Source organism: Rhinoraja longicauda, chromosome 1 (assembly GCF_053455715.1).
Source record: "Rhinoraja longicauda isolate Sanriku21f chromosome 1, sRhiLon1.1, whole genome shotgun sequence".
Taxonomy (NCBI): Eukaryota; Metazoa; Chordata; class Chondrichthyes; order Rajiformes; family Arhynchobatidae; genus Rhinoraja; species Rhinoraja longicauda.
The window spans coordinates 116,046,235-116,065,398 of NC_135953.1; the positions used below are offsets into that span (position 1 = coordinate 116,046,235).

A 19,164-nucleotide genomic window follows, 5' to 3' on the forward strand; every position below is an offset into this window, starting at 1 on the left:
GAAGATGCTGGAGTCAATTATGAAAGACGAAATTGCGGAGCATTTGGATCGCAGTAACAGGATCGTTCCGAGTCAGCATGGATTTACGAAGGGGAAATCGTGCTTGACTAATCTATTGGAATTTTTTGAGGATGTGACTAGGAAAATTGACTGGGGAGAGCCGGTGGATGTGGTGTACCTCGACTTTCAGAAAGCCTTCGACAAGGTCCCACATAGGAGATTGGTGGGCAAAATTAGAGCACATGGTATTGGAGGTAGGGTACTGACATGGATAAAAAGTTGGTTACAGACAGAAAGCAAAGAGTGGGGATAAATGGGTCCCTTTCAGAATGGCAGGCAGTGACTAGTGGGGTACCGCAAGGCTCGGTGTTGGGACCGCAGCTATTTACAATATACATCAATGACTTGGATGAAGGGATTAAAAGTACCATTAGCAAATTTGCCGATGATACAAAGCTAGGTGGCGGTGTGAACTGTGAGGAAGATGCTATGAGGTTGCAGGGTGACTTGGACAGGTTGTGTGAGTGGGCGGATGCATGGCAGATGCAGTTTAATGTGGATAAGTGTGAGGTTATCCACTTTGGTGGTAAGAATAGGAAGGCAGATTATTATTTGAATGGTGTCAAGTTAGGAAAAGGGGACGTACAACGTGATCTGGGTGTCTTAGTGCATCAGTCACTGAAAGGAAGCATGCAGGTACAGCAGGCAGTGAAGAAAGCCAATGGAATGTTGGCATTCATAACGAGAGGAGTTGAGTATAGGAGCAAAGAGGTTCTTCTGCAGTTGTACAGGGCCCTAGTGAGACCGCACCTGGAGTACTGTGTGCAGTTTTGGTCTCCAAATTTGAGGAAGGATATTCTTGCTATTGAGGGCGTGCAGCGTAGGTTTACTAGGTTAATTCCCGGAATGGCGGGACTGTCATATGTTGAAAGACTAGAGCGACTAGGTTTGTATACACTGGAATTTAGAAGGATGAGAGGGGATCTTATCGAAACGTATAAGATTATTAAGGGGTTGGACATGTTAGAGGCAGGAAACATGTTCCCAATGTTGGGGGAGTCCAGAACCAGGGGCCACAGTTTAAGAATAAGGGGTAGGCTATTTAGAACAGAGATGAGGAAAAACCTTTTTAGTCAGAGAGTTGTGAATCTGTGGAATTCTCTGCCTCAGAGGGCAGTGGAGGCCAATTCTCTGAATACATTCAAGAGAGAGCTAGATAGAGCTCTTAAGGATAGCGGAGTCAGGGGGTATGGGGAGAAAGCAGGAACGGGGTACTGATTGAGAATGATCAGCCATGATCACATTGAATGGCGGTGCTGGCTCGAAGGGCCGAATGGCCTCCTCCTGCACCTATTGTCTATTGTTTATTGTCCTGCAGTCACTTTATGTACACACAGAAACAATACATAGCCGAACAAAAGCTTCTTGGACCAGTTCAGTGAGGCCATCTGTGGCACTCTGGACCAAGCAACAAAGGTAGGTCACATGTGTAGGCCGTTAGCCCCACCAAAAAAATTGCTCAGGATAAACCTCGAGCACCAAACCCTTGCTTCCCAATTTGCATCTGTCAAAACTATAATTTCAATGTTCCTGAATATTAGGGGCATTCAAAATTATTCAAAAACTAATACAATTTAAAAAAATCAAGAATTGTATGTAAAAATCACCAAAAGCACAGATGAGATTTAAAGCATTGCAGCGAACACATCTACTCAACACATGGTTTTGTCTTAGCTTTACTTTTCTACCTCTATTTAAATTAATGGGCCCCACAGTCTAATTTGGCACAGGATCTGCAAGCAGGATTATCCAGGTTATTACTGGGAAATTCCAGCAAGTTCATACTCAGCTGCTGCTATGCATTGTTCAGCAGCAAATCTTTGTGACAGATTTCCTGGCAGGAATATATCACCTAGTTTGGATAAGCAAACATTTCAAGTCCCAAACTACTAAAATCTAGGTCAGTAAGTAGATTATGTGGTTTTTCATACAACTTCTGCTTGTATTTGTGTGTAAATAGCAATGCACGTATTGTTTGTAGTTCTATTTCTGATTATTCCATTATCTTTATCAGAACATGCACATTAATGTTTATAATTTTTAGACAGAATTGGTGGTGTTGATCATTAACATAAATCTTCAAAGGACAATATTGATCAATGGAAAATGACAGTGGCTCTATTTCATTCAGCTTTGGAAGAGTATCCATCGTTTTTAGAAAAAAATCTACATATCCTCCATCTATTAATCTGGAATATACTCAATGAATCTCCTTCATTCATTTTGTCAATCTTGTGAAATAGAAAACTACAGCTCCTGCACACATTTCCTAACGAACTGGGTTCCACAACTGATTAAAAACACATCTTTCCCCATTTTGTTACCTGTACTTATTTTTCTTAAACTCACCCCAGTGCCAAAGAATGAAATACTTTGTTATTTTTGATACTTTGCCAATCATTCTTGGCCAAAGATCCAGGAAAAATGTTCACTTATTTTGCCTCTAAAACAGACATTATATCAAACTCAGAATGCCAATTTTGTGCTAAAGAACATTCTTGCTTTGAAATTCTTAATATTGGTAAGGAATTCTTCATGCATTTATCTGGGTTGGATCTAATCTAGCTAGCCAGTTGTGTTCAACCCACTACAAGTAATCCATTCTCATATCATTTTAACTCTTTTTTAGGTATTGCATTCCATGAAAATGAATTGCACAGGATAAAATATATCTTCATATAAGGCCAGATGTAAGTTACAGAGGATAACATTGTATTCATCCATCCATCCATCCAGCCAAGGGTTAAAATCCAGGCTTCAAATCCACGTTTCAGAGCACATGGGAGCCAAGCCCTTTGCCTGTAATTACAGCTGAACAGATTTATTTCTTTTTCTTTTTCTTGTGGCTTTTCTCTCACAATGTAAAGTAGAAATAATGAGCTGAAGCCAAATCTTGAGAAAGCCAGATTGCTGGGTGGAATTGGAATGAGTAATGGCTGGCAAGTTATTAGTCAGGAAACCTAGAATTTAGAATTCCTCCACATGCAGTAGTGTTTTGCTTTGATAGAGTCCATGCTTATAAGAAAGTCTGATCAACATATCTTGTTTTCCGGCAATGTTCAGAACAACCTAGTCATGGATAAATCAACTGATGCTCCCAGTGGAAGTAAGTGTAAGCAAGTGTAAGCTCCAAAGGAAATCAGCATCTAATTCGCTTGGAGGAATTCGCTTGGAGCTGGGGTCTAATTATTGGAGGTGGACATTGGTGGACAAGGGCAATGCACTTCTAAATCTGTCCTTCAATACCTTCCAGCAACTCAGTTTTCCAAAGCACTAGAAAACATAATTTGTCAATTATCCCTGCAAAGCAAGTTAAATCAGAGGCCATCCGGCACTAAGATATTTAAATAACCAAACGTCCATTAAATGTAGAAGCGTACTGATTGGAGAGTGGATAGATTAGGTTCAATCATTTTGAAACATTTTAGCATCTCACCCTGTCCTCAATCCAGCTATCTGTGGCACTTCGGATTTAATTCAATAATTATCAATCCAATAAACTTTTTTCTGAATACAAAACAGTGAACTAATCTGTTTAAAACAAAGGGTTAAAATTACCTTACCTGATTCCGGTCTCGAGCATTTGCATATCTGAACCTCTGGATATAGTAGAAGACCAACCAGGCAAGCGAAATTATCATCAGTACAATAAATGATATCGACACAAATACAACTGAGGTGCGGCTAACATATTTTTGTAAATTACGTGTTCCAATTGTTATGTGCATCATAATGGTGATATTTCTTTCAAGTAGGCTCATAATCTCACGTCCTTTTAACTCTGGAATCATAATGGCAACAATTTCTCCTGTACCTGCAAAAACAAAATGAGAAACAATGACAATTAATTGAGAATTAGGTTTACAAAATTACTTTTCCTTGCGATCCCACAAATGATCCATTTTGCAAACTAATTACCAAACACATTATTTGGATTGTGTAGGAAGGAACTGCAGATGCTGGTTTACACCAAAGACAGACACAAAACGTTGGAGTAACTCAGCGTGTCAGATAGCATCTCAGGAGAAAAGGAATAGGTGATGCTTTGGGTCGAGGGAGGAGATATAAGGACAGATGTTGCATTTCCTGCGGTTGTATCCATTCCCACCCAAACCACACCCTCTCCAGTGTTTTTCCCCTGCAACTGCAGGAGATGCAACACCTGCCCCTATACCTCCTCCCTCGACCCCGTAAAGGGACCCTGACAGTCCTTTCAGGTGAGGCAGAGGTTCACTTGCATCTCCTCCAACCTAATCTACTGTATTTGCTTTTCTAGGTGTGGACTATATATCGGCGAGACCAAGCGCAGACTGGGCGATCGTTCCGCGAACACCTTCGCTCAGTCCACCTAGGCCTATGCGATCTCCCAGATGACAAACTCCCCTTCCCATAGAGGGAAGATAATGCAATTCTAATGCAGAGCAGAGCAAATTTTTTGACAATGCATACATGCAGCATAACATTTTCTCATCACAAGCCGAGGACTTGACTAAAAAATGTGTACCAGGAGCTCACCATTATTTGTGCTGCAAATTGTGTATTAGCTTTGCTAATGCAGGAGAATGTCGTAAGAGATAGACCACAGCAGTCTAGTTATATTAAGCTACCTCATTCTTATAATATGACAAGTGTGATATAGGTCCACCTTGCCTGACAACAGTTCCTGAGAGCTGTTCACAAGTCAGAAATGTGGCTACTTGGGAAATACTAAATAGTTAACCTGATCTGAGACTCTCCTTTTGATATTGCGCTTGTACGCCAAAAAAACGATCTCACATTCATTGAATGACTTCATCCAACTATCACAATTTTTTTTAAATATGTTCCAACAATTTAAATTAAAAAACAGGTGCTGTCTTTTGCTTCATAGAACTAAATGACATGTTCATTTGATTGAGAGTGTCTTGATAATTTTAGTCAACCTTTGAATTGAAATGCATGTCCCTGCTTGGTGTCAATTTCACTTAGTGTCACATTTTAATATGATATTTATAAGTTGGATTGCCCAATTTCATACTTCTCAAATTCACATTTTTAGGTTAAATTATAACTGCCAATGATAGCAGCATTAAGGAATGGCAGACAGTTAGATTTGCTGCATATAAAAATGGGATGGTTAATCCCAAACCATTGTTCCAAAGTCATCAATAGAATTTAAATTTTTAACTGTGCAAACAATTTTTTTAGAGCAAGCAAAAGGTTATAGATGACTATAGTCCTACGAATTTAGAAGTTCCTTCGGGGACAAGAATTCTCCATTTGGATCAGGCTGAGATTCTTTAAACTTTGCATCTATGTTATGCCCAGAACAAAAGACACCTCGACAATTAGTGCAAAAGTGTAGAGGTGGAGGAAATATATTCTGCCAGATTGCCAATTTTTAAATTCTGTCAGGGCTCAGCAATATGGATTTTTCAGTGCAATAAATTGCAAATGTGAAATAATGATGCAAAGAGGTATTTACCAATGTGGCCAGTACAGCTATTTTTAAGAAAGTTTTTGAATAGTTAAACATATACTTAACAAATACACTCAACTGTGAAGAAACAGGCCTTTTGTTTTATTTTCCAAGAAAATTGATATTTGGACATATAACAAAAGAACAAAGTGATTTTATGGCTTTTAGTTAACCCTTTCCCATTGTGCAAATGTCTTGGTGGGCTTCAAATTATTGAAAATCCACAAGCACTAAAGGATTAAAAAGAGCAAACGTTTGCCAATTGTATGTTCTAAGTCTGGGCCATGTGTTTTTGAGACTGCCGACAGACCTTCATATATTGGAATTCCTTGTGAGAATGAGTGTCTCTCATGATTCTTCTTGTGTTTGGCAATGTGCATTGTGACACACCAGAGTCATTGGGCTTTGTTGATTCCAAAATTCCTTTAATATGCTTTTGCCTCCAGAATGATATTTAATTTATAATAATGGGCCACACCTATTAGGATTCTCAAACTTTATTATATCAAAAGGGTCCAACTTTGAATTTTTGTTGGCTCAGATTCTGGCCTGATATCATCAATGACCTCAAGGTCTTACCCACCATCATCCATCAAGGCCAACCAAACTGCTGGGAGAGGAGATTGAAGTCTTTGAGAATGGGGAGATGGTTGACCTGATTGAAAACCCATCCTGGAAACAAGTCTCAACTTTAAGACATAACATTTCCCTCCATGTTGCAAAGATCTCCAGAACGAAACGAGTCCCGCAATGCAAAGCCGCAGAAGATCACCTCCTTCAATCCTCAGGCTGCATCTACAAAGACTGCTTGTAGTAGAATCAGCCAGATCGTCAAATGAATCATTTGCAAAGCATAAGAGGATTTTTTATTTTTTGACTTCATCAGTTTGTAATTTGTGAGTAGATGTCTTACCAAGACTATTAACTCATTTTTTAATTTAAATATTAGCCATAAAGAAAAAAAGTCACCAAATATTGGTACCTTCTTTTCAATATACTTAAATGTTTTGAATTACAAACTTTCAACTTTCTCAGTATCATATTCATTGGGTAACTGGGTTTGACAGTCAAGTAGTTGTACCAAGCATAACCCCCTCATCTGTTTATCATAAAAGGAAAGTGGGCAGCAATAACCAAAATTCACAGTGTCTTTTAAATACTTAAAACAGGCAGAGAACACAATTCTTATGTTCTCAAATACAAATAATGGTATTAAAATATTCCTAACTATTGACCAGATGCAAGAAAAATGCAATACGGTTCATTAGGTCATCCACTAATCAAAACCATTTGTTCAGAAATTTCAAGTGATAAAAATCATTCATATTCGAACAAAACATAAGTAAAAAACGTTCAAAATATTGGAAACAAAGTGAAATCTGTAACTGATACTAACTTTTAATGAAAATTCCTTTAACATTCTTGTCAGTCTTTAATTTCATATTTCTCTGTGGGTCTAGATTACTGTGCTGTAAAGGCATTTTAAGTAGCATGCACAAAAGAGTGAAGTGTTAATGCAATCTAATAAAATTGTCAACTGGAGGTAAGGATAACTAAAATTTATGACAAAGATTAATCTTCCTTCTTATCTGAAGTGGCAATCCAAATAATGTAATCAATAACATGTGAACTTGTTAAATTTAATGAAAAATGAAATCGGCATAACAGTACTATCCCAAGTGAGATTTACACGGTAATGGAAAAAGACTTCTAACAGTATTACAAAAAGAAATTACTCATAACACTCAAATTTGCCCTGCGTAAAATTATATTATTTAGAATCTCTGCTCAATATAAGGTGTTTTTTAGATAATTTGAAATGCTTTCATTGAAATGATACTGAAAAAATAAAAACAGCCGATGCTGAAAATCTGGAATACAAACAAATTATCGTAATTGGAAAGACCGATTAGCATGATTTTGTGCTTGGAAGATCATGTTTCATGAATTTGACCGAGCTTTTCCAAGTAACCATGGAAGTCAATAAGGACAGGGAAGTAGACATGGTCTCTAAGGACTTCAGCAAGGCCTTTGATAAGGTTCCACATTGAAGTTTGTTCTAGAAAATAAATAACATGGGATCCAGAGAGAGCTAGCTTTTAGATACATAGGTGGCCAGATAGGTGGCGGTATGGTGGTGCAGCGATAGAGTTGCTGCCTTACAGCGCTTGCAGCACCAGAAACCTGGGTTCAATCCCGACTACTGGTGCTATCTGTACGGAATTTGTATGTTCATCCCATGACCGCATGGGTTTTGCCCGAGATCTTCGGTTTCCTCCCACACTCCAAATACATACAGGTTTGAGGGTTAATTGGCTTGGTATAAGTGTAAATTGCCCCTAGTGTGTGCAGTGTTAATGTGCGTCGATTGCTGGTCGGTGCGGACCTGGTGGGCTGAAGGGCCTGTTTCCGTGCTGTATCTCTAAATTAAACTAAACTAAACAGAGGGTGATTAATAGACAATAGGTGCAGGAATAGGACATTCAGCCATTCGAGCCAGCACCCCAATTTAATGTGATCATGGCTGATCATCCACAATCAGTAACCTGTTCCTGCCCTCTCCCCATACCCCCGACTCCACTATCATTAAGAGCTCTATCTAACTCTCTCTTGAAAGCATCCAGAGAATTGGTCTCCACTGCCTTCTGAGGCAGAGAATTCCACAGATTTACAACTCTGAGTGAAAAAGTTTTTCCTCATCTCTGTTCTAAATGGCCTACCCCTTATTCTTAAACTGTGGCCCCTGGTTCTGGACTCCCCCAACATTGGGAACATGTTTCCTGCCTCTAGCGTGCCCAATCCCTTAATAATCATATGTTTCAATAAAATCCCCTCTCATCCTTCTAAATTCCAGTGTATACAAGCCCAGTCGCTCCAGTCTTTCAACATACGACAGTACCCCCATTCCGGAAATTAACCTAGTGAACCTACGCTGCACTCTCTCAATAGCAAGAATGGACAGTTGCTTTTTAGACTAGAGGCCTGTGACGAGTCGTGTGCCTCAAGGGTCAGTGCTGGGCCCATTGCTGTTGGGTCATCTATATTAGTGACTTGGATGATAATGTACATGGCATGATTAGTAAATTTGCAGATGACACAAAAATAGATGGATTATAAACAATAAAGATTATCAAGAATTACAGCAGGATTTTGATTATTGGATAAGTGTGCCAAACAATACAAAATTGAGTTTGATTCAGATGTTCAAGTTGTTGCATTTTGGTCAAACCAGAGGAGGACTTTCACTGTGAATGGTAGAGCCCTGTATGTAGGAAGACTTGTGAGTAATAATATAATAATAATATATTCCTTTATTCGTCCCACACCGGGGAAATTTACAGTGTTACAGCAGCAAAGTGGATAGCAAGAGAGCAAGAGATCATTCATTATAAATAAAAGATACATAAGTTTTCTATGTGTTCTTAGCTGTTTATTGTTGACTCGTCTGCTGGGAGCAGTGCAGGTTGTGCAGTCTCACAGCAGCGGGAAGGAAGAACCTATATCTCTCCTTCACGCACTTGGGGTGAAGGAGTCTGTCACTGAAGGAGCTACTCAGTGCAGTGACAGTATCCTGCATGGGGTGGGAGTCGTTGTCCAGCAGCGATGTTAGTTTTGCCATCATCCTCCTCTCTCCCACCACCTGCACTGAGTCGAGGGGGCAACCCAGGACAGAGCTGGCCTTCCTGGCCAGTTTGTCGAGTCCCCTTCCGCCGCTGAGTTGCTGCTGCTCCAGCAGACCACTCCATAAAAAATGGCCGATGCAACCACCAAGGATGATCTAAAATCATGAGGGACGTGCATAGTGTAAATGCACACAGTTCCTCCCTAACCGCCATCTCCAAGAATTGGGGAATCTAGAACTAGAGACCATATGCTTAAGGTGAGGAGAAAGATGTAATGAGAAACAGGACGAATTTTCCAGGCAGAGGGTGGTACGTGTAATGGATTGTTATCATGTATTGTCTTTCTGCTGACTGGATAGCATGCAACAAAAGCATTTCACTGTACCTCGGTACACTTGACAATAAACTAAACTGAACTGTCAGATGAAGTGGTTGAGACAGAGTAACAAGATACATTGATAGCAAAGGACTAGAGGGATATGGATCATAAATGGACAAATGCGATAGATGGTATCTTGGACAGCATGGACATTGGGTTTGATGGGCCTGTTTCATGATCTATGTCTCAATAGAAACACTCAGTAAGTTAAACAACATTTGTGGAAAAGGGAATAGTTAGCATTTCGGGTCAGACACCTAATTCAACAACTGGGAAAGAAAGAAAATGAGCTCGTTTTCAGTAGGAGATAAGAAGGAGAAGGGTTAAGGTTAAAGTATTAGCATGGCTTGTGGTTCGGCTTCAATTAAAAATAATTTAAACTAAACCATTCCAGAGATCGATAAACTATTCATCAAACTTGTTACTTCTGGAGGTAAAAAGGCTGTATTAAATATTGAATGCACGGAAAACATTTTGGAATAGCCACCAACTAATGGCATTTATTTTCAATTACCCAATTTTTATTCACCGTTCTTCTCTTTGATAGGGATAAGTTTATTATCCTTCAATCTGAACATTTAAATGTCTACATGACTTTACAACTGAATAATCTTCAGCATTTGTGGTTAGCATACTTTATTTAGATACTTGGCACCTACCTATGCTACCAATAAATTTGTGTTCGCATTCCTTTCCAAGCTATTGTAATTCTTTCAACATGCATCTTAGAGACATGATGACAGAGTATATTTTTACTTTACATGCTTCAATAACCGGGAAAATTGTGGCTTGCTGTTGAGGCAGAAGGTTGACCACTTCAGAAACATGAACACAAAAATCTACATCTTTTGGGTAGAAATTAAACTCAAGGCTACATCTGCCCTCCGAGTTCCACGTATAAGATTCTATGGCACAAATTAGAAGAGCAGTTGAATCATCCTCACCATTTGTCACTGTTTCCTACTTAACAGTAACAACATTTTAAGAAGTCTTTCCATGGCAATAAATTGATTTGGGACATGTACTATGACCCCAACAACTTCATGTTTTTCTTTTACATGTAACATGACAAGAAAATTGATACATTTTTTCAGGCAGTAAATTAGAGAAATGTTGGCTGTTATTGCAGTTGATACAAAGCTACTCATAAATTTAATGTTAATGCAAGGGCTGTGGACTTCATCCTACAAAGTGTCCAGATGGTTAATTGGTATATGCACCTGGAACAGAACAATTGCTGCAGCTTTACAGGACCATTAATGCAATAACACAATAAATAAATAAATCTAGAAAAATCAATAACACAATAAATTAATAATCAGTAATGCTAGGTAAATAGACCGTAAAAATGCAAAATCAAAATATGTAGTACATACAAAACAAAGGCCATAGCAGATAGTTGCTGAGGTACGATTGTGGTTAGGGTTGTCACACGGCTCTCCCTCTCCCCCGCCGCTCTCCCTCTCCCCCGCCCCGCTCCCTCTCTCTCCCCCGCCCCGCTCCCTCTCTCCTCCGCCCCGCTCCCTCTCTCTCCCCCGCCGCTCTCTCTCCCCGCCGCTCTCTCTCTTGGGACAGGCCATGCAGTGACGCGGGCGGGAAGGGGCCGGCACTGGGGGGTCTCAGCATTGTGGGCACCTTGCCTAGGCTGCCGCCACAGAGACCGCCACCATGTACCTGAGACCCAGGTGAGTGCGTGGATAGAGGCTGGTGGGACGTTGCCGCACTGTGAATGGGGCCGCAACCAGCGATCCAAAATCGGAGCTGCTCTCCAGGATGGGGGCTCTGGGTTTGGGTTAAGGCTAGGTGGGATGTGAAGACGTGCAGGTAGTTATGCGGAAATAGGGAAGAGAAGGGAGAAGGTGGGGGTAAAGGGAGGGGGAGCAGAAGGGAGGGTTTTTAGGGATGAGGAAGGGAAGAGAGGGTGACGATGGAGGGGAGTAGGTGGTAAAGAAAGGAAGTAGGGAGGGAGGGGCTGAGGAAGGGAGCGAATGAGAGAAGGAATCGTGTTCAGGGATGAGTGAAGGGAGGGGATTTAGGGACGAGGTAAGGAAAGAGAGAGGATGAAGTAAGGGAGGGGAGTGGGGGAGTAGTTGGAAGGAAGGAAATGGGGATAAGAGAAGGGATAGGCTGAGGAAAGGGAGAGGGCAGGTGAGGGTGGAGAAGGACATGAGAGGCGAGGGGAGAGGATGTGAGGGGAAGGAAGAAAGACATAAGGAGAAGGATGGGGAGCGGGGCCTTCAGGAGAGATGAGGCGATCGTTCACCATGCCAGGTAGCTGCAGTTTGGCTGTTCACCACCCAGCAAACCCATTGTGGGCAAAACATAAACACTGTAGGAAGACTATAAGACAGGGGAACAGAATTAGGCCATTTAGCCCATCAAGTCTACTTTGCCATTCAACCATGGCTGATCTATTTTCTCTCTCAACCACATTCTATTGTCTTCTTTCTCCCTGTAACCTAATCAATCTCTGCCTCAAAAATACCTAATGTCGGTCTCCACCACTGTCTGTAGCAATGAATTCCACAGACTCACCACCCATTCCTCCTCATCTCCATTTCGAATGTATGACCTTTTATTCCGATGCTGTGACCTCTGGTCCTAGACTCTCCTATCACTGGAAACATTATTTCCACATCCACTCTGTCTAGGGCCTAGATACCAATCATAAAAGTAATGCTTGCTAGGCAATCTTCTTCATAAGAAACAAAATTCGTAAAGTGAAACACTTTGTACTTATGGCAGAGACTGAGACACATGAGAGCAGGTTGAAAAAAAGAGGATAACGAAAGCTGTGGGAGCACGCACAAGTGCGTTCGCACGTGCACAGCTGATCCGGCCCACATGAAGTCGCATTTTGCCCATTCTGGCCCGTGTCCTAAAATGAGTTTGACACCCCGCCCTGTCCTGGAGCTATATATGGCTATACATAAAGAGCATGTGCAGCCAGCTACGTAAAGGGTATAAAGAGAGTAGAGCAGGGGACAGAGCACAAAGACTGAAGGTGCTTCTGTGCTGAAGGTCATCAAGGATGAGGTGTTGTTGCCAATCCTTACTGATTGAGATCTGTCGATGAGGAAGTCAAGGATCCAATGGCATAGGGATGAGCAGAGATGCAGTTCCCAAAGTTTGATGACAATTTTGGAGAGGATGGATGGTGTCGAACGTCAAGCTGTAGATGATGAACCCGTGTGTTTTTATTGTCCAATTGGTTCAGTGCAGAGTGGAGAGCCAGCATGATCACATTGCTGTTGATCTGTTGTAGTTAGCGAATTGTCGTGGTTCCAGATCCTTACCAAGGCTGGGGTTGATATGCGTAATAACCAACCTCTCAAGACACTTCATCACAAGAGATATGAATGCCACCAGTCAGTAGTCACCTTGGGCAACAGTATTTTGATTTGTAGTATTATTCTGACTATACAGATGTCAAATTCATTCAGTCCAAATATAATGAAAGGAATTCTGTGCATGAAGAATGCAAAATTAACCACACTTATCTGGCACCAGTGAACCAGTTTAACAAAGGAAGAAATCCTATTGAAGAACATATGTTATCCTGCAGATATAAAGACTGCAGATGTGACTGTGGTGAGTGAGGCCCGGAGCTGCAGGAGAGTCAAAGTGAGGACCTGCTGGTGCCGGCGCATCGCAGCCAGAGTACAACGCAGGGCACGAAGGAAAATTGTTCTGAAAAGCGGCCCGAAATGTTACCCATTCCTTCTCTCCTGAGATGCTGCATGACCTGCTGAGTTACTCCAGCATTTTGTGAATAAATAAAGACTGCAGTTGCTGATTTACACCAAAGATAGTCACAAACAAACTGAGTCTCAGCAGGTCAGGCAGCATCTCTGGAGAAAAAGGATAGGAGAGGCTTCGGGGTGGGATACTTCTTCAGTTCTGTTATCCTGCATTGCTTTATAAGATGCTGTCAATCTATTTATATCACCCTCTCCATGAGCTATTTTTCAGCTGTTCAGTGCATTAACAAACTCTCCTCCATTGCAACCATTGCTCTAAGATTAATCGAAGATTTCTAGAGAAATGAGACATGGCATAAAAATTCAGAGAGAAAGATTCAGAAAGAAAGATTCAGAGAGAAAGTCCGCCTAACCCTATCAGATCTTCCGGCTGCTAAAAACTTTAACTCCCCCTCCTATTCATCCCAAAGACGAGGAAAGATTCTAAGGGGAGTAAGAGACACCCGTGGCTGACAAGGGAAGTCAAGGAAAGCATAAAAATAAAAGAGAAGAAGTATAACATAGCAAAGAAGAGCGGGAAGCCAGAGGATTGGGACTCTTTTAAAGAGCAACAGAAGATAACTAAAAAGGCAATACAGGGAGAAAAGATGAGGTACGAAGGTAAGCTAGCCAATAATATAAAGGAGGATAGCAAAAGCTTCTTTAGGTACGTGAATAGAAAAAAAAGTTAAGGCAAATGTGAGTCCCTTGAATACAGAACCAGGTGAATATATCATGGGGAACAAGGAAATGGCAGCTGAGTTGAACTGGTACTTCGGATCTGTCTTCACTAAGGAAGATACAAACAATCTCCCAGAAGTTCTAGGTGGCCAGAGATCCTAGGGTGACGGAGGAACTGAAGGAAATTCACATTAGGCAGGAAATGGTGTTGGGTAGATTGATGGGACTGAAGGCGGATAAATCCCCAGGGCCTGACGGTCTGCATCCCAGGGTACTTAAGGAGGTGGCTCTAGAAATCGTGGACGCGTTGGTGATCATTTTCCAATGTTCTATAGATTCAGGATCAGTTCCTGTGGATTGGAGGGTAGCTAATGTTATCCCACTTTTTAAGAAAGCAGGGAGAGGGAAAACAGGAAATTATAGACCAGTTAGTCTGACATCAGTGGTGGGGAAGATGCTGGAGTCAATTATAAAAGACGAAATTCTGGAGCATTTGGATAGCAGTAACAGGATCGTTGAGAGTCAGCATGGATTTACGAAGGGGAAATCATGTTTGACTAATCTTCTGGAATTTTTTTGAGGATGTAACTAGGAAAATGGACAGGGGAGGGCCGGTGGATCTAGTGTACCTTGACTTTCAGAAAGCCTTCGACAAGGTCCTACATAGGAGATTAGTGGGCAAAATTAGAGCACATGGTATTGGGGGTAGGGTACTGACATGATACACAATTGGTTGGCAGACAGAAAGCAAAGAGTGGGGATAAATGGGTCCCTTTCAGAATGACAGGCAGTGACTAGTGGGGTACTGCAAGGTTCGGTGCTGGGACCGCAGCTATTTACAATATACATTAATTCAACATTATACAAAGTTCAAAATGGCGCCTCCCTGTGCGGTAGCCATTGCAGCAGCTCCTGCTCACGGGTGAGCATTTTTCTCTTCCTTAGTAGTTAGTTAAGTTATTTCTCTCACTATTCTCGTGTATTAGTTTTGTGTATTAGTTTTGTGTAACTTTAGCGCCGTATGGAGACTAAAGCTGACGTTTTTGCATAATTTTTTTCACCTACCATGTCCGGAGATCCCGCGCACAGCCAGGGCCCTATTGTTCACACGAGGGAGCAGCTGTTCGTGCTCCGTAGCCCAGCGGTGCTGCCTCAGGAGAGACCCGACGTCCCCCATGAGCTGAGGAGGGGGAGCTGAGGAGGGTGCCGTGCTGGAATCCAGCGTTGAGTCGGGAGGCGCTACAGACCAGTGCTCCCGTCCATCGTTATGGGAAACGCAAGATCTCTCCCCAACAAGATGGATGAGTTGGCAGCGTTGACCCAGCACCAGAGGGAGTGCAGCATCATGCTGCTTACAGAGACATGGCTGAACACGTTAACTCCAGACACGAACGCCTCACTGGACGGTTTTCACCTGAGGCGGGCAGACAGAACAGTGGTAAGAGAAAAGGAGGAGGGCTGGCTGTGTTTGTAAATGATAGATGGTGTAACCCTGATGTAACCCTGGTCACATCACTGTTAAAGAGCAGCTATGTTGCAGGGACATCGAGGTGTTAGCTGTTCGCATGAGGCCTTACAATCTACCAAGGGAATTCTCACATGTTGTTGTGATATATAGCAACATATATTCCCCCCTCTGTTAATGGCGACACGGCCTGTGATGCACTGCACTCAGCTGTGAGCAGGTTGCAAACACAGCACCCACATGCCCTCTTTCTAATCTCCGGGGACTTCAACCATGCACCCCCATCATCCACTCTGCCCACGTTCACCCAGTACATCACCTGCCGCACCAGAGACAACAAAATACTGGACTTATTTTATACCAACACCAAGGAGGCATATAACTCAGCACCCCTCCTCCCCCTGGGGAGATCTGACCACAACATGATCCATCTCCAGCCTGTGTACAAACCTCTCGTGCACAGGCAACCAGCGGTGACCCGCACAGTTAGAGGATGGTCCGAGGAGACGGAGGAGGCTCTGAGAGACTGTTTCAAAACAACTGTGTGGGAGGAACTCTGTGATCCCCATGGGGAGGACATTGACGGTCCAACCCAGTGCATCACGGACTATATTAACTTCTGTGTGGAAAACACTGTACCCACCAGGACTGTATGGTGTTTCTCCAACAACAAACACTGGGTCAACCCTGACATAAAGGCTCTCCTTAAGGAGAAAACAAGGGCCTTTAAGTTGGGAAATAAGGAGGAACTGAAGGCTGTGCAAAAGGAGCTGAGGAGGAAGATCAGAGAGGGGAAGAACAGCTACAGGAAGAAGATGGAGGACCAGCTACAGAGGAACAACATCAGTGGAGTCTGGAGAGGCCTCAAAACCATCGCTGGGTACAAGGAACCGGACTCCCAGGCCGTGGGGGACCAGAAGTGGGTGAACGACCTGAACCTTTTCTTCAACAGTCACCTACCCCTCCCCCGGTCCAGTCACCCCTGCTGCAGCCCCCCTTGTCTGCACGTTCAGTACACTGCCCCACCTCCCCTACCACAGCACTTGGGTCAGTTACCACCGACTGCTTCTGCTTCTCCTGCCCCAACCCCACCACCCCCACCTCCTCCGCCCACACCTTCACCCCCCCCACACCCCGTCCTCCGCCCACACCCTTGAGCACCCAACCCCTGTGCTCCAATCTGTCTTTCACCACAGACCAGGTGAGAAATGAGCTCAGGAAGATCAATGCGAGGAAGGCGGCTGGTCCGGATGGCATCAGCTCGGGGCTCCTCAAGTTCTGTGCAGACCAACTGTGCGGAATAATGGAGCACGTCTTCAATCTGAGTCTGAAACTGGGGAAAGTTTCACAGCTGTGGAAAACATCCTGCGTGGTACCGGTACCAAAGATGCCGCACCCGAAGGAACTCAACAACTACAGGCCGGTGGCACTGACATCACACCTGATGAAGACATTGGAGCGTCTGGTCCTCGCCCATCTCTACCCCCTGGTGAGACCATCAATGGATCCACTGCAGTTCGCCTACCAGACTCGCATCGGGGTGGAGGATGCCATCATCTACCTGCGGAACAGAGCTCTCTCACACCTGGAGAGGCTGGATAGCACTGTGAGAATCATGTTCTTTGATTTCTCCAGTGCATTCAACACCATCCAGCTGGGGCTTCTGGGGGGAAGCTGGAATGCACAGGAGTGTTCACCACCTCACATCCTGGATTCTGGACTACCTCACCAACCGACCACAGTATGCGAGGACAAAGGACCTGGTTTCGGACAGGGTGGTCTGCAGCACTGGGGTTCCGCAGGGAACAGTGCTAGCGCCATTCTTGTTCACCCTGTACACTGCGGACTTCAGCCACAGCTCCGCAGACTCCTACCTACAGAAGTTCTCTGACGACTCTACCATCGTCGGCCTCATCACGGGCGATGAGGACAGGGCATACAGAGAACTGATCAAAGAGTTTGAGGACTGGTGCCAGAGGAACTGCCTCCGGATCAACGTGGGGAAAACCAGGGAGATGGTGGTAGATTTCCGCAGGCGCAGCCAGGTCCCCCCAACACCGGTGAACATCCAGGGAATGGACATCGAGAGGGTAGATTCTTATAAGTACCTGGGTGTCTACCTCAACAATAAACTGGACAGGACTGAAAACACTGATGCGCTATACAGAATGGGCCAGAGCAGACTTTATCTGCTAAGGAGACTCAGGTCCTTTGGAGTGCAGGGGGCACTCCTAAGGACCTTCTACAACACGGTGGTTGCGTTGGCCATTTTTTATGGAGTGGTCTGCTGGAGCAGCAGCATCTCAGCGGCGGAAGGGAAGAGACTCAATAAGCTAGTCAGGAAGGCCAGCTCTGTCCTGGGTTGCCCCCTCGACTCAGTGCAGGTGGTGGGAGAGAGGAGGATGTTGGCAAAACTAACATTGCTGCTGTACAACAACTCCCACCCCATGCAGGACACTGTCGCTGCACTGAGTAGCTCCTTCAATGACAGACTCCTTCACCCCAAGGGCATGAAGGAGAGATATAGGTGGTCCTTCCTTCCCGCTGCTGTGAGACTGCACAATCAGCACTGCTCCCAGCAGTAGAGTCAACAATAACAGCTAAGAACACACAGAAAACTGATGACAATTTACGTATCTTTTATTTAGAATGAATGATCTCTTGCTCTCTTGCTATCCACTTTGCTGCTGTAACACTGTAAATTTCCCCGGTGTGGGACGAATAAAGGAATATATTAATAACTTGGATGAAGGGATTAAAAGTAACATTAGCAAATTTGCAGATGACAAAAAGCTGGGTGGTAGTGTGAACTGTGAGGAAGATGCTATGAGGTTGCAGGGTGACTTGGACAGGTTGTGTGAGTGGGCAGATGCATGGCAGATGCAGTTTAATGTGGATAAATGTGAGGTTATCCACTTTGGTGGTAAGAATAGGAAGGCAGAGTATTATCTGAATGGTGTCAAGTTAGGAAATGGGAACATACAACAAGATCTGGGTGTCCTAGTGCATCAGTCACTGAAAGGAAGCATGCAGGTACAACAGGCAGTGAAGAAAGCCAATGGAATGTTGGCCTTCATAACAAGAGGAGTTGAGTATAGGAGCAAAAAGGTCCTTCTGCAGTTGTACAGGGCCCTAGTGAGACCGCACCTGGAGTACTGTGTGCAGTTTTGGTCTCCAAATTTGAGGAAGAATATTCTTGCTATTGAGGGCGTGCAGCGTAGGTTCACTAGGTTAATTCCCGGAATGGCGGGACTGTCGTATGTTGAAAGACTGGAGCGACTAGGCTTATATACACTGGAATTTAGAAGGATGAAAGGGGATCTTATTAAAACATAAGATTATTAAGGGATTGGACACGTTAGAGACAGGAAACATGTTCCCAATGTTGGGGGAGTCCAGAACCAGGGGCCACAGTTTAAGAATAAGGGTAGGCCATTTAGAACGGAGATGCGGAAAAACTTTTTCAGTCAAAGAGTTGTAAATCTGTGGAATTCTCTGCCTCAGAAGGCAGTGGAGGCCAATTCTCTGGATGCTTTCAAGAGAGAGCTAGATATAGCTCTTAAAGATAGCAGAGTCAGGGGATATGGGGAGAAGGCGGGAACGGGGTACTGATTGAGAATGATCAGCCATGATCACATTGAATGGCGGTGCTGGCTCGAAGGGCTGAATGGCCTACTCCTGCACCTATTGTCTATTCTCAAACTGACCTTTCTGTCCTGGGCCTCCTCCATTGTCAGAGTGAGGCCCATCGCAAATTG

At 43.5% G+C, this 19,164-nt stretch overlaps 1 protein-coding gene across 1 annotated transcript in view; it reads right to left on the reverse strand.

Moving 5' to 3' along the window:
- Positions 1-19,164, reverse strand: part of rnf150a (ring finger protein 150a) — a 78,445-nt gene that overhangs the window by 37,925 nt on the left and 21,356 nt on the right. Inside the window, exon 2 of the mRNA XM_078404926.1 lies at positions 3,624-3,874. Coding sequence (XP_078261052.1) covers positions 3,624-3,874 — 251 coding nt within the window. The remainder of the gene's footprint in view (positions 1-3,623; positions 3,875-19,164) is intronic.